This window comes from Hemicordylus capensis, chromosome 1, assembly GCF_027244095.1.
Source record: "Hemicordylus capensis ecotype Gifberg chromosome 1, rHemCap1.1.pri, whole genome shotgun sequence".
NCBI lineage: Eukaryota > Metazoa > Chordata > Lepidosauria > Squamata > Cordylidae > Hemicordylus > Hemicordylus capensis.
The window spans coordinates 98,119,522-98,147,349 of NC_069657.1; the positions used below are offsets into that span (position 1 = coordinate 98,119,522).

At 43.7% G+C, this 27,828-nt stretch overlaps 1 protein-coding gene across 20 annotated transcripts in view; it reads left to right on the plus strand.

The window, feature by feature from the left end:
- The window catches only part of SHANK2 (SH3 and multiple ankyrin repeat domains 2), a 695,900-nt gene that overhangs the window by 392,147 nt on the left and 275,925 nt on the right, over positions 1-27,828 (plus strand). For all 20 annotated transcript variants that reach the window (XM_053285990.1, XM_053285997.1, XM_053285975.1 and 17 more), the window contains one exon: positions 6,311-6,386. In XM_053285990.1, the coding sequence (XP_053141965.1) occupies positions 6,311-6,386 (76 nt within the window). The remainder of the gene's footprint in view (positions 1-6,310; positions 6,387-27,828) is intronic.

The window sequence follows — 27,828 nt, forward strand, 5'->3', positions numbered from 1 at the left end:
CCTGATTGGTTGTTGGTTCTGTGGAACCATATATATTCAACAGTCTCCCATGGCTGAGTTGCTGTTTGCAACTTCGCTGGCAGCTTATAGTGTGCTCTTGCATATTATATCTTTTCCGTGTTCCAGTTTGTCTTGTCTGTACTTCCCTGCATTGTTCCCTTTATTCCTTGTTCTGCATCCTTCACTTGTTTCATTCCTTGTTTTGTCTTTTCCTTCCACTTATTACTCAGTTATTGTTAGAGGGGAGTACGTAGTTTCAGTTCAGGGGACTTTATTCATTTACTGTTTTCTTTGCGAGCCTTTTATTTTCCTTCATCCAGTTTCATTGCTGCTTTCTGCTTACTTTCATGGGGTTGTAAATCCTGTAGGGTTAGCCGGGCTATCAGTTCATGACACAAGGATTATGAGAGTTGTAGGCTAACATCAGCAGGAGGGCCAAGGTTGAGCAGCCCTGCTTTTGGATAACAGCTGTGGGTAATAAGAACCTTTTGACTCATTATTGACAACTGGAATGCTATTGGGTAACTCTTATCATACCTAGAAAATATGAAGGCAGCATTCAGGATGTCCAAAGAGACCAAGCGTGTTACAAAGGGTGAAATCTATACCAGTGGCATGCATACTGGGGCTTTGAAACATCTGCTTCATCTTTTGACAGAAGCTGGATGGCATTGATGTTGGAACTAGAACTGACCACAGCAGAGAATTAGAAATACAGATAACTTGGATAATCCATTACAATTGAATGAAGAGTCTTAAGCTTTTGTAACCCGGTTTTCTTATTTTGTCACCAGAAACTGTATGAGTTTGCAATCATCGGCGCTCTTTGAATGAGACTTTCAGGTGGATGTCTGATCCTCATGCCCCCTGGGTTCTCCAAATGCCCATATCCCTGTTGTGCTACTGCCCGCCCACCGGTGGGCTGAGGACAACTGTGAGGGGGAGGGCAGCTGCAGTCCGATCGCCTCCCAGAGGCAGCCTTCCTGAGCTCCTCTGAGCAGCTGTTCGGTGGGTGGGCAGGGCTTCCAGAGGCCTTTCTGATTCTGCCAGGAGGCCTCCTGAACCTCTACAGGCAGCAGAGAACAAGGGAGGCATAGTGGTAGCCTGTGCACACCACATGCCCTGGCCGGCCCTGGGTGGCATACCCTGGCCTCTTGTGCTGAGCCTGTGCCTGCCTGGGACTCCTCCTCAGTCCTAGTAATGGAGGTAGTGTATGTGATTTCCGTTTTGGGGTCATTCCCACCTTTGAATATTTATGGAATGGGTTAGTATAAGGCTTTGATCGAGGGACAGATGTAGGGCTGGTTGTTAGAGCTCCAAAATATTGAATTGAAAATGGATTGGGCAATTGTCAGGGGTTCACCGCCCTGATGCAGGCAAAGGAAAGGATAGCAATGGGATCACCCTATCTGATTGGGTGGCGCCACCTCTCCTGGACCCAACACCAGGCACTTCTGCTCCGCTTGCAGCTGTGAGCGATTGGTGCTGGCACCCTCGTTGCAGTGTGATCGCACCGCCTGAAGACGGCGTAGTCTTGCGAGACCAGGAGCAGCTCTCGTGAGACCTCAGCCCGAAATCTCACATGACCGGGAGATCTTGCAAGAGTTGCCCCACGTGTCAGGGACTATATGAAGCTGGCCTGGCTGATGGTAAGGGGCCAGGCAAGGACGAGGGCTGCAAGGGAGCAGAGCCCAGTGATTCCTAAGGTGGCACACAAGAAGGGAGGCATAAAGAAGCTGCTTGAGGAGCAACAGGCAAGCTTGTAGGAGGCTGCCAGTTGCTATGAGCCACAGCCAGAGACTCTGAGGCCGAAGGTCATGGGATAAGCAGCCCCAGAGATTGAATGGGGCATTATGATGCAGGCCCAGCTGCCCGCACAGAGCGTGACATATGGTGTTGAAACCTGGGATGGCGTCAAACTGCAGGGAAGTGTTTCACATTTATTCTCTTTACGGAATCTGGTGGGCAAATGGTGGTTGAGCCCTGCAGGGCTGGTCCAGCATCACAGAAGGTATGAAGAACTCCATAACGATGCAGCTGTTGAGAGAGAGTTCATTTAAGCCACTGAAGCAATCTGAACCATGGACTTAACACAGTTTGGCCAATGGCCAACAGGTCAGCTTCACAAGGGAGCTGATGCAACAGCAACAGACAGCTGAGTTAGACCTAGTAAGAGGAATATGTGAAGGGCTGGCTGCATGCTTAGCTCCGGCCATGGGCACAGTACGGAGGTAGTGGCCCCCTGCCCTAACCCATCATTGTTCTGCCTGACCAAGTTAACAGGGGAAGGTGGCATTACGACGGGGGCCCAGCTCCCCACAACCTGCATGGACTGTGACAGCAATTTACTGATTTTTTTAATTTCTTAATTTAAAAAAGTCCTATAAGTGGCTTGTTTCATGGCAGAAAATTTAAAAAAAAAAATTCTGGAACTGAAGCCTCCCCTTAGACTATCATTCTACCCCCATATGGAGGGATCTGCCCTTCGCCTTCATTAAAATGGGTAAAGCACTCCCCTTTTTGCCCCACTGCTTAGATCTCCTGGAATGGCTTGGTATAGTGCTTTAATATTGAGCACAGATGTAGGGCAGGCTTGGAGGGCTCTGAATATTTAATTTGAAGTGGATTGGTCAATTTGTTTTAAATCAATTCTTACCTGCTGCAGTAAAGCTGGCAAAAAGGGTTATCTCTACCCACAGAGTACTTCATAGCTAGTGAAAGTGGTGCTAACTCTTAACATCCAAATAAACATTTTTTAAAAAATAAATGCCCTATGCTCAAGTTGGTTTGCAATCCAGAAGATCTGAGTGAGAACTGTGAAGCAAGGGGCATGTGTTGTGGTTTTAACTTCCCCCACTACAAATACACTATTTGTCCAAGCTGGCTTGTGATCCAGGTGTGTGTTTGAATTGTTTTTTGTGTGTGTGTTGTTGTTGTTTTTACATTGTGGAGCAAGAGACCGGTGTTGTGTCCCAGTTGATTTGTGAATGGTCAAGAATCCATTGGGGGTTGCGCAGTCTTTTTTTACAATGCACTCTGGCCCACACCTGTGAGTTTGTGGTGAATGAGCAAGAACATGAGTAATTGGCCAGGATTTAAGTGCCAGGACTCTCAGTGCAAAATATGGTATGTCTGTGCAGGTCACTGGGAAGTATCTTCTTCAGATTTTTTTTCTAAAAAACAAATTTTTTCCAGCGTTACCGAAACGTGTTATTGTGTAAGAAATAGTACATTGCAACTTATTTTACAGCAGCAGTGGGGGTTGCGGGGGTGGGACTCTGAAGGAGGGAGGGTGGAGGGCTTCCAAAGGCCTTTAGGTCCAGGCTCCAAAATTGCCTAGGTGCACCTCTGTTTTCAATGCTGGAGTTATTTATGTTCTGTGAAGAAGCAGCTAGCGTGTCCCTTTTGTGCAAGTGGGAGGGTGTGTGTGTGTGTGTGTTACTCAGAATCTGAGAAGTAGTTTAGCGGTCCTAACTAGAGATACTGTTAATAGAACTGCCCCAGAGTGCTGGCTAGACACTCCAATTGTGCTTTTGGCTTAGCGAGGGGAAACGAGCTTGACTAGGGGGAAACAGTTCTGTTGCAGTATCAATTTGAGCAAGGCTTTGTTCTTGGAAAGGATGAGGAGGCGTAAATGCAGTTTAAAGATTTATTTGGGGGTTAAATTGGGGTACAGAAAGGCAAAAATATGTTTAACAAGAATCTTACTAAGAGGAATTTTAGCTTAGGGTCCAAATTGCAGGTTGCTCTGCTTATAGCTTGCTGCAGAAAAGGATTGAAGGCAGAAAGAGAAAAGAGAGAGAAGGCGAGGAGACTCAGAGAGGCTGAAGGTTACTTCCACCTATCCTTTAGTCTGGTGGTGTGTTTGGTGCACTTGTAAATGGGTACACTGTCTGGTCTCTTCACAGGAAAAAGGCAGAAAATTAGGAAAAATAAAGGGTGAGGGGCAAAAGGCTATCACTTGCACCCTTAGGAACCAGCAGGGTAAAGGTCCATATAGATTCTGATTCCAATTCCATTTGGCTCGGCCAGGAGTATTTGTTCTCCAAAACATGCCGGCAATGCATAAGTCATGCTCCCCACCTGGAGGAGCTGAAACTCAGGTAAAACAATGATCACTTTTGGGTTTAACTTGCCAAACAAAAGGCGGCTTGTGGAAGGGTGTAGTCATGAATAGCTGGTGGACTTAAGGCTTATGTGGAAATGGAGATGCTACTCCAGGTGCAAAGATAAATGTTTTTAGATTTTAATGAACTGCCTCTGCTCTGGTCACTTGCCAACTAATTAGGCCATTAATGGTGGGTTGGGAAATGTTGCTTCTTATCTGAGTTGAGGCAGATAATGCTAGTTGCCAGCTATCTCTCTTGTGAAATTGGAATATTTTCTTCCCTTAAGGAGTGCCTTTTGTACTGGGCCTACTTGTTGGCTATTTGCCTTCTCTTGAGATAATGAGAGAGAGAGTGGGGATGACCCTTTGCAGTCTTAGCTGTTATGATCTTGGGGTACATTGCCCCATGCTTTGCTCATGCAAAGTGACCAACTATGAGCTTTTGCCAAAGATGGGCAGGCAAAAAGTTCACACTCTCATGAACTGAAGTATCCAAAATGGAGACTGTGTGTCCACAGTTCCAACTGCATAGGGACGGTCCACTTTGTGCTACTCCAAAATCAGGCTTTCTAACAACAATACTGGAGAAGTTCTGAGGCTTTTAATTTGAATCCCTGCTGGTGTGCTTCCTAGATTGTACCTAGTAAATAAATATTTGTAGTTACCTATATCAGGCAGCAGTGATATAGAAAGGTGCTGGAGGCAGATGCTCACTTCAGTGACAACAGGAAAGGCATAATCTCATACTGTGTGGAAGGAAGGCAGTTATAAACCACTCTTGTATTCTACCAAGAAAACCATATGGCTCTATGATCGCCAGGAAATGACACCAACTCGACGGCACAATCTTTCTTTTCCTTTTTTACCTCTGTGATATTGAGATGTGACAGTCTGTGGTTTGAATGCACATTGTAGAAGTAAACTTCTGGCATAAAGGAATTCATGTTTATTAGCTATTACCTCAATGAATCCCCACCCTTATTATTTTAATGTACTTAAATTATGCCCCCAACACTTGTAAGCAGAGTGAGTTGCCACATCATAATTTGATGAATGGTAATACATACGTAAGTATGTATGTATGAATACACATATTGATGAATACATACATAAGTGAGTTTATGAGACCTTTGTGTCTAGACACTTGCTGCATTTGGTTTCCTGATTAATGTTTCCCACTAACATCCAGTGCAAGTGAATGATTAAGCAGTTAGTCATGTGTCAGTGACTGGGTAGCTTTAATCTAGTAATGAGTTGCATTATAGAAAAGCAGGGCAATGTACTTTGAGCCACATTTGAGATGTTAACATATGAGCCACTATTGACTAGTTCATGTTAGTGATGTGCATGGACTGGTCTGGAGGCCATTCTACAGGCCTCCAGACCGGTCTGATCATGGGGCGGTTCGCGATTCAAATGCCAGGGTGGGGGTTCCTTTAAGGGTGGGGGGAGGGTGTACTTACCCTTCCCACCCCTTTTCCCCTGCCGGCACACGTTTTTTGGTCAGCATTTGGGGTGGCAGGATACCTCCCTGCCGCCCCTTCCCCCTCTCAGCAGCAAAAGGCTTCAGAAAGGCTTTTGCGTGTGCCCACATCACGTCTCTGTGATGTGCAAGCACGACGTGCGCATGCGCAGAAGGCTTTCTGAGGCCTTTTGCTGCCGAGGGGGAAGGGGTGGCAGGGAGATATCCTGTTGCCCCAAATGTTTGCAAAAAAATGCTTACCGGCGGCGGGAGCGGTAAGTACACCACCCCCCCCGCCCTTAAAGGAACCCCGGACCACAGCTCCGCGGTTCCGTGCACATCCCTAGTTCATGTTACATTACAAACCCCTTTTCCCATTAATGAAAATAAAATGAGGTTTCTCGGCACTGGTATACACTGATGTATTTTTGTGACTGTGATGCAGGAGGTGGTGAATTGTGCTCTGGTTTTGACTTAAAACTCAAGTCAAACCACTGTATTTGCTAGGACATCTCTTTTAAATTAAACTAACATATGCAATTTCTTATTATATATTTGTGTGTGCTACTATTCAATAATACATTTGCTGGTTTTTATCAGCCCAAATTAAGATTAGCATATTACAACAATGGCATGATTGTCATAAAACAGAAAAAGAAAATGCTATCAGTTCATAAAATATTATCTTCCTAGAAATAGAACATAATTAATAAACTATATTCTGTCTTCATTTTGAACAGAAACTCGAGCTGATAGAACAAAGAAATTGTTTAGACACTACACCGTTGGGTCATATGATAGTTTTGATGCTTCAAGGTAAGCTGCTTTCTTTTCTTTAGCAATGTTATTATTACAGATGTTTTCATACTTTCATACTTCTTTGCCAAGCATAGACTTGGTCTTCAAAACTAAGAAATCTGTGAGTGCCCTCAACTTGCCCTGTAGTTAAGACTATCCCTAGTCCATGCCTTCCTATTTTTGTTTCATGGCACTTTATCCTAAGATAGAGGGCAGCCAAAAGACTTTCCAAAAAAACTATCAATGATCAGAATATTTGCTCCAATCCTTCCTATTTGGATAAAGTTGTCTTAGGCTGCCTTTTCTCTTACTTTATAAGGCCTTAATGCCTAAGTGGTATGCCAGGCTCTGTTTCTAGTAATAGTCTGTGGGATCATCTCCTGGTGACCTCTTATCCATGGAAGTTTGGAAACTTTAAACAAGTAACTCCTCTTTAGAGAATCCACATGAGGGGCAGAAATGCAAAGTCTACAGCAGCATGTGCATATGTGCGCACACACTCTCTGCCTCGCTCCCTGTCTCTGAACAGAGAATTGCCTTCCATCTCAAGTCGTCTTTCTCTTTTTTTTGTTCCCCTCTCCTGTCAATGCTCTTTTTTAGCTTTTTAAAATCCAATATGAATTGGATTTTGCTATTTGAGCTTGAATTGAATAGTAAAATATTTGAATTGATTCTTCAAAACAGTGGCTATTGCTGTCTGTTTCGATGAAGCAACTTGAATCGATTCGAGTGATTCGGCCATAGAGAACAATGGGGAACTCAAATCACCTCATTGTTCCCCATGGGTAGGTCACACCAAAGTGGACTGGGTGGTAGGGCATGATGGGTGCTACTTACCACCCCACCCACAAAAGAAATGGGCAAGCAGATGATTTTTTTATTTTTAACCTTTCCCGTTATGCCATACCACCCATCACGCCATACCACCCAACCCATTTTGGTGTCCCTAGGCACTAAGCATAGAGAACAATGGGGTGCTTTGAGTTCCCCATTGTTCCCTATGGCTGGAACAGTTGTGCATTGCAATTTGCAATGCGTCTTGCACCCCTGCCTTGAAAAACACTGCAGAAGCACACAATAAAAGGGAATCTGTCCCTCCCAACACAGAACACATTCAAAAAATGGCCAAAAAAGAATCACTGACCCAGAATCCACTGCCATCTGCAGTGCCTGCGCTGCAGTAATGTCATTGGCACGTTGCCCTCCCACACACAATTATAACTCCTTACTTCCTAGCATTGCAGCAGCTGCCATAGCAGCATCCTTAGCAGCAAGCATAGCCATAAGCTCAACTAGAGCAACTTCAGCCACATTTTGACTGAGTATACCTTGCAATGCCAATTGCAGAGCATACCAGAGCAGTGAGTGAAGCACAAGTTAGTTTCAACTCAAGGCCAGACCTGGAGCTCATCAAAGCGATCACCAAGAAATATCACACACACACACACACACACACACACACACACACACACACACACCTGAGCTGCCACTGTCCATTTCTTGCCACAACACCATCTCCCAAACAGACCATACCAGAACTCAGGGAAGGCAGTCAAACACCCAAGTTCTGCCTTTGTTTATCAGAGATCCAGTGAAACCAGATAGTTAATAATATAGCAGCAATAGTGCTGAGAAAAGAAAACCACAATATAATACCTTCCTTGATTCCTTCCTCTCCTAATGCGAGGAGTATCTATGGAAAATAGCACCTAGGGCAGGCACTGAAATTGCACCCCTGTCCAGACATCTTACACTCATCTTTCAGATAACTTTACGTCCAAAAACACCCCCACAAATCTTCTATGATTACATCAATTGCATTTTGCAAGTTCTATTATCCCACATAAATTTGCAGTGTTAAATGGGGTGCCCCCAGTATTTACGAGAGAGAGAGATCAGCAACAGCCTAGCTATTTCCCCAAGGTTACTCGGCCCCATTTCCTTTACTGAAGAACACCACTCTTGGTACTAGATGGGGTAGCGCAAGAAAGACACAAAGAATAAGTTAGCATCCAGAATCATCCTTATACTGTTCTGAAAGAATTCTCACAGAAGCAATAAACTTTTAAAAATAACTCATACAAAAATAATGCTCCTTTGGTCAGCTGCTTTCAGGGAATTTGCAGTTATCTGGGCCCTGAAATGTGTGTTTTCTGAACAGCAAAATGCACGAAAACAAAGAATGCCCCACAGAAATATTTGGGAAACAAACATTTTCTTCATACACTTGCAATCCCCACAGTTCCTAAGCAAGAGGTTTGTTGTGCTAATAAAGGGGGAGGGGGGTTCACACCATGTGAACATAGAAGAACTATACTGTCTTAAGAGACCATCCAACAGGGGTTGACAAAAACTGGTAACTACAAGTTGATCATTAAAAGGATTAACCTACACTTGTCCAGGTCCTCCTTCAGTTAATGCTAGTTGCCTAGAAAAGAAGTTTGGAATTGGCAACTCCATTTCTTAGTGTGTGTTTTATAATGGAGTTGTGATAAAGACTCAGCATCCCTTGGGAGACCCCCTCTGCCTTCTTCCATATGGCTCAACAGCAACAAAAGGGTAGAAGCCCTTGCCTCATCATCATTCTCCCAGTCCTTTAAAAAACTTCTTGCTTTGTTTCTGGGTGGATCCTGAAGGGGGAAAATAAGTTTTTGCAATTAAATATTGCCATTACAAACAACTACCTCATATCCACTGAACAGAGAGAAACTATGTTTGATTAGATTTAGTCTTCCCTTTGGATAGGGTGAGGCAGCAAGGGCTGTAGTCGAGGTGAGGGGAAGAGCCCCCTCCTCACAGGGAAAGACAGATGCTGTTGTAGCTATCCGCAGCAACAGCATATAGAGTGGCTTCGTGGCATCCTATGAACGTTTACTCAGAAGTAAAACCCACTGACTTCAGTGGGACACCCTCCCACAGAGGTGTGCCTAGGGCTGCATCCACCATTCTTTTGGAAGATCTCTACTCTGCCTAATATTTCCCCTAGCAGGCGTTCTTCACAAGTGGTGCAGAGAGAGGTGCATTTCCCACCAGTCCTGGGGCTTCAGCTCCAAACCAACCAGAAACGCTTTTCAGCAGAGTTTCTGGCATGCTCATTTTTCTTCCTCTTAGCGGGGTGTGAATGGGAGCAAGACGGCTCGTCTCCTTTTGCCCTTCCCAAGCTGTCGCTAAAGCAGTTTCTTCTATGCCAAAAACCCCTATTGTCTTTCTCTGCTTCGCCTCGCTGGCTCCCACAAGTGACCTGCTATCCCTCTCTCCCTTTCCAAAGAAGGGGGGGGGGAAGTGTCCTCACTCCTCAGAGAGAGCTCTTCAGGCACCTTGCAGCGCCTCGCGGGAGGGGGAGGCGGAAAGGCTAATGTAGCTCCAAGATGGCCTCATCCCTTCGTAATAAGATATTCCCGATTCCTGCCCGTCCACCTTCTGGAAACACATGTGGCTGCAGCGGAGGGAGTGACTTCCCAAGAGCACCCAGAGGCTCTCACTCAGGCCAAGTAGCTGCTAGCTGGCCAGAGCCACGTCCTTTCACGTGCGCTCGCTTCCCCCCACTTCCCACCGCCCTGGTCCAGCTTTATGCTTCCCAGGAGCCCTCCAGTGGAGAGGGACCAGCCCATCTGAAATCAAAGAGCGGTCAATGCGTGTCTTGTTTTCCAAGCAGTTTCTTTTTAAAGGATGGGGTGCGCTGGAAAATTCAAACCAGTGGGCCTTGTGCATTATCAGCCATTCAGGCATCCAGAGGCAGCGCCAGCAGTGAGCGGTGCCTGCTGCCCATGGACCCGGCTGCAGTGGCACTGGAGCCCCTTTCAAGAGGCGCCCAGGGCACGTGCCATGCCTGCCCTACCCTAGATACACCTCTGCATCCACTTCAAGGTTATACTAAGGGCTCTCCCTGCCTCCCCTCCCTAGGCGCTTTGAAAACATTTTGAAATTTCCTCCTTTTTTGTTCCCCCTCCCTCCTTCCTCCACCAAGTCAATGGGGGCACAGTTGCCAATGACACTTGATTTGTATAACAAGCCAACCAAGAAGCAAGGAGATCTCAAGCCAATCGGAAGCCAGTGTCAGGAAATGAATACACAAGGGGGAAAGCCCACTAGAATGACACTTGAATAACTCAAATCAATTTGAGCTCGAATCAGCGTTGATTTGATTCCAGCTCAAATCAGGCCCTTTATTCTAAGGCCAGCTCAATTTGAATCACTAGAATCAGCCCAATTCAAGCTCGTATTGATTTGACATGAATCCATTTGCACATCTCTATCCTGACATCAGTCAGCATGCTTAGTGTAATGACCTGCTGGCTGGCTGCCCAGCAGCTGGGAACCACTCTCTTCAGAGAGGATGAGGGAGCTGCCAGATGCAGTCCAACAGGAACAGAGACAGAGCATAGTCCAAAAACATTGCCAAAAGTCAGCACCAGGAATTCCACAGATGCCAGGATCAGGGGTGAACACAATTGTAGTCAGTCCAAACAAACAGGCTTGGTTCCTCACAGGGCTAGTCACCACAGACATTTCCAGCACAGATCCAGCTCTCAGGCTGCTCTAAATAGGGTGTGTGCTGAGAGTCCTTCCCATCACTGCAGTTGAGCCTTGTCAGGGAGATGTAGCCGGGTCAGAGCTGGAACAGCTGTTCCTTCTGGCCAGCCTTTCCGACCTGCGGCGTTCCTCCCTTTGAGCCTGTACTCTGGCCAAATGTCGCTGCTGGGGATCTGGGACAGGCACCTCAACTGTGTGTGCCTCAGAGGCTTTATCAGGAGGAGGAAGAGAAGGAGGCAGAGGGGCCTGCTAGCCTGTCATCTCTGGCTCTGTTAAGTCAACCAGAATCTCAACCTGCTTTCCCTGCTCTGAGTCTTCATCTGAGGAATCCTCCTCCACAACTCCCTTGGGGCTTATCACACTTGGCTATACAGAGCATTTGTTAATGTCATGTAATTTTGGCAATCTGTTTCTTCAAAGCAATATAACTGAACTGAAAAAAGTGCTGAGGAGACAGTCAAAATCCTAGGAAAAGCTAAAATGAGTAAGACCGTCCTAGCTCAGAGACAGGAGAAAGATATGAGTGTAGGTAAAATTATGGTGTACTAGAAAAAGTGAATAGGTGACATTTTGTTTGCATTTTTTTGAAAGAATGTATACAAGCATATCTTCCTCATACTCAGTCAGACCATTGGTCTGTCTATGTCACTATTATCCTGACTGGTTACACTATTATCTGGACTGTAGTGGCTCTCCAGGGGATCAGACAGGGTCTATCAGGGACTGAACCCAGGATTTTTTGCATGCAAAACAGTGCTCTACTACTGAGCTTAGCCCCACTCCTCAGAGCAGAATTAAAGAGAGCCTGGTGAAATAAATGTGAAATACAGACTTGGAAAAGGAAAAAATGTTTGCTTTATATTGTAAGATAGAGTTCAATACAATTAATGGAAGGTTGGTGGGGGTATCAGTCACTATTACATAGGACACTTGCACTCTCTTAAAATCACAGATGCAATTTTATCTGAAATACCTCTTTGTGTCCATTCTTCATCTTTTATCTATAAGCTTTGCAGAACAAATACTCACACAATGCCAAGTCTATAGCTCGTTCCTAACTGCAGTATGCACACAGAACTTGTCACAATTGTAATAACCAGGAAGTGGTGTTTCAGCAACCTTTTATTGTAAAAGAATCTACAGCAGTCATGCTTACATGCTCATTTAACTCTCCCATGTGTATGTGTGTGCACACATGTATACATGCACGCATGTATTCTCTCTCTCTCTCTCTCTCTCTCTCTCTCACACACACACACACACACACACACACACACACACACACACACACACACAGAATCTGCACTGTGATAGTGCTGTCTCTTTCCTTCTCTCCATCTCTTCCCACCAATAGCTTCCTGTGGTCCATTGATGGGGTGCTCTGCCCGTTTTTTAAAAATTTGACCCGTCAAAACATTTCATAACTTCCTATCAGCTGAACCAGTAGCTAGGGAGGTTGTATTTCAATAATTCAACCCCTAGAAGTTATCCATATATGGCGTATCTGAAGAGCTGTTTAATTCAGGGTATTAAATGGACTATTCACATAGGGTCGGCTCCTCTCCGCATTCCCTGCAGATCTTTTTCCTGAGTGCGTTCCCACAACTTCGGGTTTTTTCTCCAACCAATCACATCCCAGAGGAGGAGGCACAAGACTGTTGTTGTTGTTAGTTTGACAGTAAGTGTTTCACAAGATTGACTGGTCAAAACAACAGAACACTGTTACCAGCAGGTAGTGCTCCTCTACTCCTTTTCCTTGACTGCTTGCTTAAGCATTCATAAGCTCTGGTTTGTTCATTAGATCACATTATGGATTTACTGAGTAGCGCTGGAGTGCCTGCTGCTTTGAAATGGTCATGTTGCTGATTTAGCTGTGCTCTGTGATGCCAGAATGACTACTCTGAGCAAGGGGATGCAATTCCCTTTCTCTCCATTTTCACCCATCAATTCTGTTGGTTTCTGTACTTTCTGGATTTTTGCCCATGGCTCCATTAGTCTTTGTGATACGGTTGCTAATGCCCTCTTTCGAATGTGGACTCCCCTCCCACTTTGCCCTGTGATGTTGCTGAACTACAACTCCCCCTGCTTTAGGAAGGAGAAAGGACACAACCCACTTCAGGCCCCCAGCCCTTTATTTGGGGCTTGGCACCTATCTGTTTGGAGAGGGCCAGGGTGCTGCAAAGTTGGGAGTGGGTGCTGAGAGAAGGGCTGCATTATGCTTACACAGCAGTGGACTTGGGAGGGGCATCTCAAAGATGCGGAGAAGAGAGTGCATATATATCCCCTTTGTCATATTCTCTCCCCACACACAGAGTTTAGTTTCCATGCCACAGGAAAGAAGCAGGACTAGCTGCTTCTCTTATCAGAGGTAATTTTATTTGCAGATTAGAGAAGCTTGGTCCCCAAGAGGGACCATTACCACTAGGGATGTGCACGAACCTGTTCGGTGTTCTATTCCTAGAACGCAGAACAGGTTCAGAACCCCATGTTCGAATTGGTTCAAATGCAGGGGTGGGGACACCTCTCAGGATGGGGGAGGGTGCACTCCCCCCCCGCCGTGTTTCCCCCACCAGCACTCTTTTGAAAACCAGACCAGTGGGGTGGCAGAGTACCTCCCTGCTGCCTCGTCCTCTCTTAGGTCCAGAAGTGATTAGATGTAGCGTGCATGTGCACAGCACACTTGCTCACGTGCACGCTACTTCTGGTCACTTCTGTACGGAAGAGGGGACAGGGCAGCAGGGAGGTACTCTGCCTCCCTGCCAGTCTGGTTTTCAAGGAAGCACCGGCAGGGGGAATTGAAATGGGGGGGAGTGCACCCTGTCCTTAAAGGTGTGCCCCCCACCTTTGAACCGGCCCTCACCGGTTCTGTGCACATCCCTAATTACCACCTGGGAATCTCTTTGGCCTCGCATGCAAAACTCGCATAGATAAGAGGGCTTGGTGAGCTTGGGGCTTGATGCATAGATAGGAGGAAAAATGGAATTGCTTTTAGAAAACTAACAGCCTCATCCTGTATACCTAACTCAAAAGTTATTCTCAGTGGCTGACATCCAGACTTGATGACTCCTGAGCAGTCTTATTGAAATCAAGTATTTAGAGTATCTCCCAAGTAGCATTTCTCAGCAATTTATTCTGGATGTCAGACACTGTGTTTAATCATACTTAGTCAATCTGTCACAACCCCCACCCTCCCCAATACTCACAATTGCAAATCATTCAAAAGAGCAGACAATAATGAACACAATTGTCAAACTCCCCTTCCTTGCAGAAGACCAGCAAAACAAGTTGCCAAGCAGTGCCCTCTGCTGACTCTTGGCATTCCGAAAATCCACCCAGCAAATATTAAAAAACACACACACACCCCACTGAAAGTGTGAGTTTTGAAAAAAGCCACTTTATTGGCAATGGCCCCTCCACACGTTGTGCAGAAGCGTCAGACCATACCAGAAGCCTCGGTGGTTGTTTTTTTAAGCTGCTGAAAATACAGGATTTTTCTTACCTCGGACATAATTCAGGCTAAGCTAGAATGCGCAGCCCTAATTCAGGGAAAACCAGAATCATGTGTGAACTGGTCCCTGATAGCTCTCTGTGACTTGGGGGTAAATCCAGCTAACGTGAACTCGCACCCTCCATTCCAGAGGAGATGCGAGCTAAAAGCCATGTGTGTACAAGTTCCTGCTAACTGAGGAAAGAGGCACCTTTTAAAATGGTGGCTCTCTTGAAAGAGAGCAACTGTCCTTATTCAGCTCAACACAGCATACCTTCCAGTGGCTGTTGCTGCTTTCTCTCTTGTGTGAGCCTCTTTGGGATAGGTAGTCATCTTTCATTCCTTTGTTATTTAAATGACTTTGAGAACTTACATTATTGCTAAAAAGTGGAATAATAACTGAAGCCTGTCATTACCTTGGGTTTGTTTGTTTTTTAGTTCTCTGTCAAGTTAATCTGATTGAGGGGAGGGCATTGGCAAGTTCACTGTATTCCTGCAAATGTATGTATTCTGTGTCTTAAGTTGCCACCTTCATTAGACTTTCTACAATTGTAATAAGTGCCCCTGCATATTATCTAAAGCTGATTTTGACCTTGTAGATGGATTGATAGACTAGAGGATTGTTGCGGCCCACATGACTACATGATATTTTATTTTCCCTATACACGTTTCTCCCTGCAGCTATTTTCCCCTGTTTTCCACTTATATCCATCCATCCTTCCTTCCTTCTGAACCATATTTCTCACCATGGGCCACGATTTTTAGCGGAGCTTGATAGACAAATCCAAGCTCACCCTGACCCCCAGTCATGTGCACTGATATGGGATGGGAGAAACTTGGCTTAGCAGTAGCACTTTTGAAAAGAAACTTGGGATTTCAGTTGATCAAAAACTCAACATGAGTTGGCAATGTAATGCAGCTGCAAAAAAGCTAAACTATTTTATATGACATATGAAAATTTAGCTATGAAGTTTTAAAAGACCTAAATTAGTTCAACCAAATACACAGATATACCAAAAAAGAACCCACCACCTATTACCTATTTTAGGTAATAGCCTAAAAAATGAAACGTATCAAACTATGATTTGATAGTATGCATAGGCCTCTAAAAACTATTAAACCTATAGCTAAAAGAAATGTTCCAAATCTCTGAACATCATAAAATCTGTGGATAATATAGAGAATAGAGAAAACATTTATTAAAGAGCTTTAGCTAAAACATCAATATAAACAGTATGTATAAAAACAGTAAATAATCTTGTTTTAGCTAAAGCTCTTTAATAAAAGTTTTCTCTATATTATCCACAGATGTTATGATGTTCAGAGATTTGGAACATTTCTTTTAGCTATAGGTTTAATAGTTTTTAGAGGACTAATTAAGATTATTTACTGTTTTTATACATACTGTTTATATTGATAATTAGTATATATACCTATCAAAAACATGTCCAAAAAATTCACTAGACTTTTAATTTTAAATTTTTTAAATTAAAATTAAAATTTTTAAAAATAAATGTAAAAAGAGTGCCAAAACTTGCAATCCAGTCATTCATGAGGTTTTCTTCCAGGTTTCTAAATGACCTGTTTAAATAGATAGAAAATCCAATCCATTTTAAATGCAAGCTTCATGTCTTGCAGGGAGTCAAAATCAGCCACAAGCTACACAAGGAAATAGTTCTTTCAGTGCTTTTAAGAACATAAGAGCAGGCCCAAGGCATCCTGTTATACACAGTGGCCCACCAGATGCCGCTGAAAGACACAGACAGGAGTTGAGGGTGTGCCCTCTCTCCTGCCATTACTCCCCTGCAACTGGTACTCAGAGGTATCCTGCCTTGGAAGCTGGAGGTGGCCCACAGCACTCCAACTGGTAGCCATTGATAGACCTCTCCTCCATGAAGTTATCCAAACCCCTTTTAAAGCCATCCAGGCTGTTGGCTGTCACCACATCCTCTGGCAGAGAGTTCCACAAGTGGATCACGCGTTGTGTGAAAAAGTACCTCCGTTTGTTGGTCCTAGACCTCCTGGCAATCAATTTCATGGAGTGACCCCTGGTTCTAGTGTTATGTGAGAGGGAGAAGAATTTCTCTCTCTCCACTTTCTCCACACCATGAATGATTTTATAGACCTCTATCATGTCTCCCTGCAGTCGTCTTTTTTCTAAACTAAAAAGCCCCAGGTGTTTTAGTCTTGCCTCATAAGAAAGGTGCTCTAGGCCCCTGATCATCTTGGTTGCCCTCTTCTGTACCTTTCCCCGTCCTTTTAAAGATGTGGTGACCAGAACTGTACACAGTACTCCAAGTGTGGTTGCACCATAGTTTTGTATAAGGGCATTATAATATTAGCCGTTATATTTTCAATCCCCTTCCTAATGATCCCTAGCATGGTATTGGCCTTTTTCACAGCTGCCACACATTGAGTTGACACTTTCAACGAGCTGTCCACCATGACCCCAAGATCCCTCTCCTGGTCAGTCACCAACAGCTCAGATCCCATCAGCATATACTTGAAGTTGGGGTTTTTCATCCCAATGTGCATCAACTTACACTTGCTAACACTGAACCGCATTTGCCATTTTGTCGCCCACTCACCCAGTCTGGAGAGATCCTTTTGGAGCTCCTCACAATCCGTTTTGGATTTCACTACCCGGAAGAGTTTGGTATCATCTGCAAATTTGGCCACCTCGCTGCTTACCCCTGCTTCTAGATCATTTATGAATAAATTAAAAAGCACTGGTCCCAGTACAGATCCCTGGGGGACCACACTTCTTACTTCCCTCCATTGTGAAAACTCTCCTTTATCCCTACCCTCTGTTTCCTGTCTTTCAACCAGTTAGCAATCCACACATGTACTTGTCCCCTTATCCCATGACTGCTAAGTTTCCTCAGGAGTCTTTGATGAGGAACTTTGTCAAAAGCTTTTTGAAGTCCAGGTAGACTATGTCAACTGGGATCCTCACACTTGTTGACACTCAGAGAACTCCAAAAGGTTGGTGAGGCAAGATTTACCTTTGCGGAAGCCATGCTGGCTCACTCTCAGAAGGGCCTGTTCTTCTAGGTTCTTTACAATTTTATCCTTGAGGATGCTTTCCATCAATTGGCCTGGAACGGATGTTAGACTAACCGGCCTGTAATTTCCCGGATCGTCCCTGGATCCCTTTTTGAAAATCAGTGTTAAATTTGCTACTCTCCAGTCCTCTAGTACAGAGCCCGATTTCAGGGATAAGTTATGTATTTTAGCAAAGGGTCAGCAATTTCACATTTTAGTTCTTTGCAGACTCTTGGATGGATGCCATCCGGCCCTGGTGATTTGTTAGCTTTCAGTTTTTCCAGATAGTTTAGAACATCATCTCTTGTCACTTCTATCTGACTCAGCTCTCTCGCCTCCATCCCTAAAAAGCCTGGTTCAGGAACAGGTATATACTCAGTATCCTCTGCCGTGAAGTCAGACGCAAAGAACTCATTCAGCTTCTCTGCAACCTCCATATCCTCCTTAATAATCCCTTTCACTCCCTCATTGTCTAATGGTCCAACCGCCTCCCTGGCAGGTTTCCTGCTTCTGATGTATTTAAAGAAGTTTTTGTTATTCCCCTTGATACTTCTGGCTAAATGTTTCTCAAACTCTTTTTGCCTCCCTTATTGTCACTTTGCATTTTTTTTGCCAGAGTTTGTGTTCCTTTCTGTTCTCTTCATTTGGACAGGCCTTCCAATTTCGGAAGGAAGTCTTCTTCCCTTTTATGGTTTCCTTGATGGTACTAGTTAGCCATGCTGGCATTCTCCTGGACTTAGTGGTACCTTTCCTCCTTTTGGGTATACAATCTAACTGGGCTTCTAGTATTGTGGTTTTGAGTAAACTCCATGCACTCTGGAGCGAAGTGACTCTCCTGATTTTCCCTTTCAGCTTTCTTTTCACCATACTACTCATTTTGGAGAAGTTTCCTCTTCTGAAATTCAAAATGTCCGTGTTATACGTCCTTGGTGATTCTTTCCCCACATGTATACCGAATTTGATGGCATTATGGTCACTGTTCCCTAGAGGGTCGATGACACTGACATCACGCACCAGGTCCTGGGTGCCACTCAGAATTAGGTCCAAGGTTATCTTCTCTCTGGTTGGTTCTAAGACCAACTGCGTATGATATTTTCTTATGTTGCTTGACAGGTTTTGACCTTGGCAAGGCCTTCTTTGGTGGCATTATTTCCAGAGATAAATCTTTTTGATTCCCAAAAAGAATCAACTATACAATCAGATTGAGGCAGGTGCTTTATTCCTGATTTGTATGGTTTCCAAGATCTTATTGCTTCATGTGGCTGTTAGTTCATATTGTCTGTTCTCAGTAGGATCTACTACAGTGATTGCATGGCTAGTAGTTCTCATCTATAACATCTTGAAATAAAACAAAAGAAAGAAATGTAATGTTACAATATATAAAAAAACCACATATACATTCTCTTTATTGGTTCAAAAGACGTATGTTGAAAAATACCTGCTTCAAATTTGGCCCCGTGGTATACAGAAGACCTACGGGGGCTGAAGCGGCAAGGTAGGCGACTGGAGCACAGGTGGAGGAAGACTCTACTCGAAGCTGACAGATTGCGACACAGAGCACATCTAAAGATCTATGCTCAGGCAATACGTGCAGCAAAGAGGCGGTTTTCTTCTGCCCATATTGCCTCTGAGTTCACGTCCAGCGGAGTTGTTCAGGGTTGTGAGGGGACTAGTATCTGCCCTCCACCTTGAACAAGAATTTGGAGTCATCAGTTACCTGCTGTGATGTGTTTAAAGAGTTTTTCACAGATAAAATCTCTCAGATTAAGGTTGACCTAGATGGAGACTCCACAATTAATTTGATCTCTGAACTGGAGGTGCCCAACAACTCCTCTTATGTGATTCGACTGGATCAGTTTCAGTTTGTGACTCCTGATGATGTGGACAAGCTGCTTGGAGTGGTGAGGCCTACCACTTGTTCTCTTGACTCTTGTCCAACATGGCTTCTTCTACCTAGCAGGGAGGCTGTTGTAGACAGCCTGGTGGAAATCATATATGTTTCTCTGAGGGAGGGCAGGATGCCTCCTTGTCTTAAGGAGGCAATCATTAGACCTCTTCCAAAGAAGCCTGCATTTGATCCCTCAGAGTTGAGCAATTATAGGTCTGTTTCCAACCTCCCATGGCTGGGCAAGGTAATTGAGAGGGTGGTGACTTCTCAGCTCCAGGCGGTCTTGGAGGAAACGGATTATCTAGACCCATTTCAAACTGGTTTTCTGGTGGGCTGTGGGGTGGAGACTGTCTTGGTTGGCCTGATGGAAGATCTCCAACTGGGAATTGACAGAGGAAGTGTGACTCTGTTGGTCCTTTTGGATCTTTCGACGGCTTTCAATACTATCGACCATAGTATCTTTCTGGAACATCTGAGGGGGTTGGGGGCAGGAGGCACTGTTTTACAGTGGTTCCACTCCTACCTCTCAGATAGATTCCAGATGGTGTCGATTGGAGATAGTTGTTCTTCAAAATCTGAGCTTAAGTATGATGTCCCTCAAGGCTCCGTACTTTCTCCAATGCTTTTTAACATCTACATGAATCCGCTGGGAGAGATTATCAGTGGATTTGGAGCTTGTTACCAGTATGCTGATGACACCCAGATGTACTTCTCCATGTCAGTTTTTTCAGGAGCTGGCATATCCTCCCTAAATGCCTGCCTGGAAGCAGTAATGGGCTGGATGAGGGATGAGGGAGTATAAACTGAAGCTGAATCCAGATAAGCCGGAGGTACTTCTTGTGCGGGGTCAGAACTCTAGAGACGATTTTGATCTGCCTGTTCTAGATGGGGTCACGCTTCCCCAAAAGGAACAAGTTCGCAGTCTGGGAGTACTTCTGGATTCACACCTCTCCCTGGTTTCTCAGGTTGAGGCAGTGGCCAGGGGTGCTTTCTATCAGCTCCGGCTGAAACGCCAGCTACACCTGTTTCTTGAGATCAATGACATCAGAACAGTGGTACATCTGTTGGTAACCTCCAGACTGGACTTCTGTAATGCGCTCTATGTGGGGCTGCTTTTGTACGTAGTCCGGAAACTTCAATTGGTTCAGAACGCGGCAGCCAGGTTGGTCTCTGGTTCATCTCAGAGAGATCATGTTACTCCTTTACTGATGGAGTTACACTGGCTGCCAATAGGTTTCTGTACAAAATACAAAGTGCTAGTTATAACTTACAAAGCCCTAAATGACTTAGGTCCTGGGTATTTAAGAGAGCGTCTTCTTCATTACAAGTCCCACTGCCCATTGAGGTCATCTGAGGAGGTCTTTCTCCAGTTACCGCCAACTCATTTGGTGGCTACACAGAGACGGGCCTTCTCGGTCGCTGACCTGAGATTGTGGAATGCGCTCCCTGCTGGGATACGATCTTCCCTATCTCTGGCAATTTTCAAAAAACACCTGAAAACCCTTCTTTTTGCCCAAGCTTTCTCAGCTTCCTTATATTTGGGGGGTTTAATTTTTGGTTATTTTTAAATTGTTAAATTGTTTTTAAGTTTTTGTATATGTGTTTAACTGGTTTTATGTTATTGTAAACCGCCTAAAGATGAAAGTTTGGCACGATATACCAATTTGATAGATAGATAAATAGATAAGTTGTACATACAAATCCAATATTAATACATTTTAATTAGTGTGTCCAATTCACATTTCTTTTTTTTTCCCCCAAGCATAGTAGACATCCCTAATAAAGGGATGTCAAACTAATACAGGTAGTTCTTGAGTAATACAATGTTTTCAGCAGCTTGCATTCTTGGAAGACAATGCCAGATTTATGTTTCAATTTTATCACTTTCTAGTAATAATCCCTGGGAACTAGTTATAAATTACCATTATCTGGAACTGTTACGTGCTCATTGGAGGGCGAGGTTGAACCTAGTTATTTCAAACCTCAGTAAGTTATTACATTAGCTGTTTCTAGGTATCATAAATACGGTATAAAGATCCAGTGGTTATATAAATTTCATGCTGAGTAAATGTGCAGTGTCTGGATTGCAGCCAGCTTATTCCCATACCAATCACTATGTCTGTGACACTTGTTAATGTTGGGAAAAAGAGGTAGTTTACAATTCATAGAACTTCATACGGTATGTCCAGAAGGGATTTTTATCTCCCCCGCCAACCCTCTTCCAAACTAGTAAAATTCTGTGCTGCACAACATGCTGCTTTTGAAATTCAGTGGGGGTTCTAAATCAGTTGGTAATTTTGACATTTCCTGATGGAGGAGGTCACAGCAATGCTACTTCAAGAAATGGTTTTTTTCAAAAGACCGCTGGACACCCACAAACTCTCGAGTGCACCTAAACGAGCTTTCTGGCTGATTATTATTGCCTAAAGAAATATATTTCTGCACCACATTTCACTCCTTCCAAAAGGCACTTAGTGTGTCATATAGAACATTACAATTTATATACCATAGGAGGTCAGGAAAGGGAATCCTGGAGAAAAATTTTTAATAGGCCAGTAAATCTTTATTCTATGCCATACAACTAGAATAACCCAGACTCTGAAGAATTCATATAGTTTTTCTTTATTTGGTTTAACTAGAAGGGTTATCTTGTTTTTCCAAAGTCTTATAAGATTATCTTGCAAAGTTCTTTTGGTGCCTCTTTCTAATTTCTTATTCAACTAGCCCTCCATCTGTCACTTCAAGCTGCACAACTTGTGACCCATCATCTGAATGCTTTACTCCAGTGCTTTACGTATTTTGACTGGATGGATGCTTGACAATCTCTTGTTTTTGTAGTTCTAGGCAGGTAGCAAAAACTGGTGATTTATCTTTGTGACCCTTGGTTATAAGTTGAGTAGGCCTTATGTAGGCAATTTTTTGCCAGGAGGTTCATTTTATTCTGTATATGAGAGAACTTGCAGTGTTTATTTTGTGGGTTTTTTAACACTAGGATAGGAGTAAGATATTTAGGGATTCCAGAACAAGTACTGCTTCAAATGGCTACTGAATCATAGGAACAACCTCTTGCTCACACTATAGGAAAAGGCTCCCAGTAGTTGCATTCTTCTAATACACACAACAAAACTAGGTCTCTCTATTCCACTATTCCAACTATAATAAAGTAGATTTACACACTGCTGCTTAAAATTTTTTGAAGAGCAAGGACCCTAGATTGCAGGCAACTGCTTCTGTTCAGGGAATTTAGAAGAGAGCAACTTATCTGAGGAACTGCTACCATTGCTGTTACCCCATGTAAATTGTAGAGATTGGGTTCATTATATAAGAAGATGGTTATCAATTTGGCTACCCTTCCAAAGGCCCAGTCAGGACACTATTTCTTAAGAGGGACAAAGAAATTGGCAGCAAAACTGATGTGTGCAATCAAAGGAGAAAGTGAGTGTAAAGGGTACTGAACGACGACTACTACGCTACTACAAATATTTATATACTGCTTTTGAATTTGGAAACCTTGGTGTGTAGGCACCCCAGGACAGCTCGGTCTTGCTGGGGCTTGTTCTCACCGCCACAGCGTCCCTTAACCCCAGTCTGTGGCCACTGGGGATAAGGGTTTCCAAAGCAGCTTAGATAGATAACAAACAAATGAGATGGATCCCTGTCCCCAAAGGGCTCAGAATCTATTTGGTTCCCCACAGGCCTGGGGAAGGGCAAATTCCCTCCTGGGTGGGTCAAAGAAGTGGTGAGCCACCTCTGGACTGTGTGGTGTGCACTGCTGCTGGCCCATCCACACCACCTGTGCCATGCCAGAGGCACCTGGCTGGTGCAAGAGCAGTCTCCTCTTCCGGGAGACTCTGGCTACCTCCCTCTGGCTTCCCCCGCCGACAGGCTGAAAAGCACCTCATCTCTTTCAGCCCCCCACCCACACGCTTCTTCCTCTGCTGGAGTGCTGCCTGCTGCTGTTGGTGCCCACCACCTGGCTCTGTACCCTAACCTTCAGCCGCTGTCTGCGTGCCTTTGTCTCTCACCTCCCTCGCCCTCCTGCTTGCCAGTGGAGGCTGAGCACAAGTCGTGCTGCGCAAGCATACCTGCACACGCCTCTGTGGCTGCCACTTCAGCTTTTTTGCAGCAGGCACATGGGTGGCCACAGACTGGAGGTAAGGGACACTGTGGCGGTGCGAACCAGCCCCAGCAAGACTGAGCTGTCCTGGGGTGCCTACACACCAAGGTATCCAAATTCAACCCCTTGTCCCACCATCACCCAGGCTCATCTTCCATTTTTCCTTTCCTCTTAGTATTATACTTTTAATATTGTCCCTTCCCACCTGCCCTTACTCACTCTTCTTTCCTTTTCTCCTTTCTATCTTCCTTTCCTCTCTGTTTTTCCTTTCCTTTCCTCATTCCTTTTCGTCTCCCTTTGATTTTACCCCTTGCTTCTCCTGTATTGCATATTCTGGTGTAAAAGTAGTGCATTCAGCTAATTTAAGTGGCTGGACTGTCCATGCAAAGGTGGTATGTGCAGGTCAGTGGGAAGTATCTTATTCAGAATTTCTTCTTAAAAACAAAAACAAGCGTTCCCGCGTTCCCAGAGCATGTTCTGGTGTAAAAAATATTGCATTGTAGCTTATCTTGTGGTGGCGGCATGCAGGTGGAGTGAGGTAAAAGGCCTTTAGGTCCAGGCTCCATAATTACCTAGATGCACCTCTGACTGAAACAGTTATGATAGTTGTGCAGAGCTAAGAAAGGAAGGCTGTGGAGGTTGACAAGGTAAATTGACGTTTCAAAGCCCTGCTTGCCTTTCTACCCTGCTTGTGGCTTTCTGGGGGGCATCTGGATGGCTACTGTGGAAACTGGGTGCTGAACCCTTGGTCTGATCCATCAGGACTCTTTTATTTATTATCTTATATGTTCATACTGAAGGTTTAATGAGGATTGCACTATTTGGTTGTATTTTCACATTATGTTCCTTTTAAAAATGCTTTATACTGCTTTTGTGCTCTAATCTGTCATCTTCAACAGTGACTATGAAGACATTTACAGTGAAGTATCTAAAGAAGCACATATTTTAATTGTTCTTTAACTGTGATTTAGCTGTTGTACTTTTAAAACACATCTATGAGGAAGAGAACAGTTTTCTTTTCATTCATTGCTCAGCAAGGGTTCAAGAGCATGAGGTTGTCAGAGACCTGCACACCAAGCCATGTTAAAATGCCAGCTAGAAGTTCTTTGTATTGTCTGAAGCATTGTATGGTGGTGTCAGGATTTCTCAGGCTAGAGCCCCACAAAGCTGTGCTTGGGATCAAAATATAATTAGCTAGGAGAGTGGTTTCTTGGTGAGATCCATAGTCACATGTCTGTCATCTTTTCATGAACAGTTTAAGATCATATTTGAGTAATACAACCTTTGGGACTTTTTACAATAGCAAAGAGAAAGATAATTAGTTTCTGGTTTGTTGGGTTTTTTCAACTTCTGCTCTGTTTTAAAGGAATTTTTAGTTGTTACTTTTAAGAAGTCATAGTTTTGATTATGTATATGCTCTTAAGGGTGTTCTGTCATTTTCATATAGATGCTGATCTGGAAATCTTTCTTTAGTTTTCAGTTGTTTTGCTCCAGTAAACAGTATGAAATAATCTAATACATTGAGGCGGTGGCCAGGAGTGCTTTCTATCAGCTCCGGCTGATACGCCAGCTGCACCTGTTTCTCGAGATCAACGACGTCAAAACAGTGGTACATCTGTTGGTAACCTCCAGACTGGACTTCTGTAATGCGCTCTATGTGGGGCTGCTTTTGTACGTAGTCCGGAAACTTCAATTGGTTCAGAACGTGGCAGCCAGGTTGGTCTCTGGGTCATCTCGGAGAGATCATGTTACTCCTTTACTGATGGAGTTACACTGGCTGCCAATAGGTTTCTGGGCAGAATACGAAGTGCTGATTAGAACTTATAATGCCCTAGATGGCTTAGGCCCTGGATATTTAAGAGAGCGTCTTTATTACAAGCCCCATCGCCCGTTGAGGTCATCTGAGGAGGTCCGTCTTCAGTTACCGCCAACTCGTTTGGTGGCTACACAGAGATGGGCCTTCTCGGTCGCTACCCTGAGATTGTGGAATGCGCTCCCTGCTGAGATACGATCCTCACTCCAAAAACAAAGATGAAAAACAGGGGAACACGGGTGACAAATACAAGGAATACAACAAATCCGGTGAACAACTAAGAACAGTAGGCAAAGCAAAAAATGCAGAGTCAAAATACAGGGTATGACAATACTCCATGTGTAATCACCAACTGCAGCAGGCATCCATCGTATAAAAGCAAGTAAATACAACAATGTGGGCTGATGAAAACTCCACAGACTCAGAGATGTGATTCTTAACAGTTACTGAGATGCTGATCGTGTCAAATATCTAATGTGATGCTGGTGGTGCCAGTTTGCTGGAAGTGGATCCTCATGAGTAAGAGTTAATCACTCTGCATAGGAACCTTGGAACTTTGCACAAGAACCTTGAAACTTAACAGACTCCCTAGGTAACAGTCCATGTCGAAAAAGTGTTCGTCAGAAGTACCACTAATCTGCATATTAATAAACACAATGATGAAACAACAACAGTGCAAAGTAAATAATGAAAATATATAATGAAAATACAACCAAACCTTATATCTGGAATAGCCTTGTCGCTTGGAGTAGTACCATCACAAGTGCCTGCTAGAACATGCTAAACTCCTTAGTGAACAACACTCAGCCTTGGAGTTAAATACTCCCCAAATGAATCAACCAGTCACATGATAGGTGAAAATAATTAACCAGCTGTACTGATCTTCATTCCCCCTTTTTAAAAAAGGAAACAGGAGAAATCACAATTTACATTATTAACCCATTAGGTATACATGTCTTGAACTTAAGAATGAAGTAAGATTCTTTTTGAAGGAGAATCCTATGTGTATCCTGTTTGTCAAAGGACCTCGATATAAATTTGAACAACACGAAAAACTTTAAATCATCAGGTGAATGGGATTTTTCAACAAAATGTGGCACTAATGGGGCATCCAATATTCTGTTCTTTAGCCTAGATCTGTGTTCGAGAACACATGTCTTGATGGCTCTCATAGTGCTCCCAATATACCACAAGTTACAAGGACAAACTATAACATAAACAGTCCCTTTTGTTTTGCAGTTTGCAAAAAATTAACATTTTTTTTCATACTGGGGGCCCAATATTCAGTGGTAGGGAGGCTAAATGAACAGGCTGCACAACTCCCACAGGAATAAAAACCTTGTGCAGCATAACTCACTGGTGGTCTTACTGAAAAGTCCGAACGAGTCAGCAAATTTCTCAAACACTTAGTTTTTTCTAAAGGCCACCACAGGGTTTTTTTTTTTAAACCAGGTATATCCAAAACCAGATGACAGTGTCTAAGAATAATCTTTTTGATCTGGTAGGATAATGGAGTGTAGTCCATGGACCAAATCACACGGTCCAGTTGTTTACTCGGGGCATCCTGTAGTAACTCACTTCGTCTAGTAATATCTGCTCTGATCTTAGCTCTGTGTATTACTGCTTTCAGATATCCCCTCTGGATCAATTGTGAGGATTACAAATCAGCTACACTATGATAATGTGTAATTTCAGTTGAATTTCTTTTGACTCGTAAGAACTGTCCAAAAGGCAGATTATCTTTCAAATGCCCAGGGTTCCATAAACCATAGTGGAGAAGTGTGTTCCTACCTGTTGACTTCTTATATAGAGAGAAACTCAACTTATTCTCTTTATTCACCCAAATGTTGGTATCCAAAAATGGAACTGTATGCTGATGGGAATGACTGGTAAATTTGATGTTGGCATGCAGTTCATTAATCCACACCACAAATGATTGAAATAGTGTAGCATTCGTGAATACTACTAGGATATCGTCAATGAAACATTTATAAATGAAAATCTCAGGAAAAAAATGGATTTACTGTCTCATTCCAAATAAATAGATCTTCAAAGGAGGACATGAACAGCTTCGCTACACTAGGGGCTAGAGAGCTGCCCATTGCAAAATGCTTAATTTGGAAATAAAACTGCTCATCGAACCAAAAATAATTCTTATCAAAAATGAGATCCACAAGTTCTAGCAAAAAATATGTGGGAGGAACCTTATTTTGTCTCATTTCCAACACACTCTCTATTACTATTCTGGCCTCCTCTAAAGATGTGTTGGTGTATAGAGAAGACACATCTAAAGTTGCTATAAGAGACCCTTTAGGGATGCTGACCCCTTCCAATTGTCTAATAAGATCCTTAGTATACCGGATATAAGACTTAATTTTAAACACAAAAGGTTTCAAAAATGAATCAACATAAATAGCAAGAGGTTCTAAAATCAAATTAGAACTAGATACAATAGGTCTCCCTGGAGGTGGGAAACCCAACTTGTGCACCTTAGGAAGAATGTAAAAACAGGCACCCTAGGGTACCAATTTAATAAACCTTTTGCTAAGTTGTCAGAAATAATCCCTAAGACTAGTG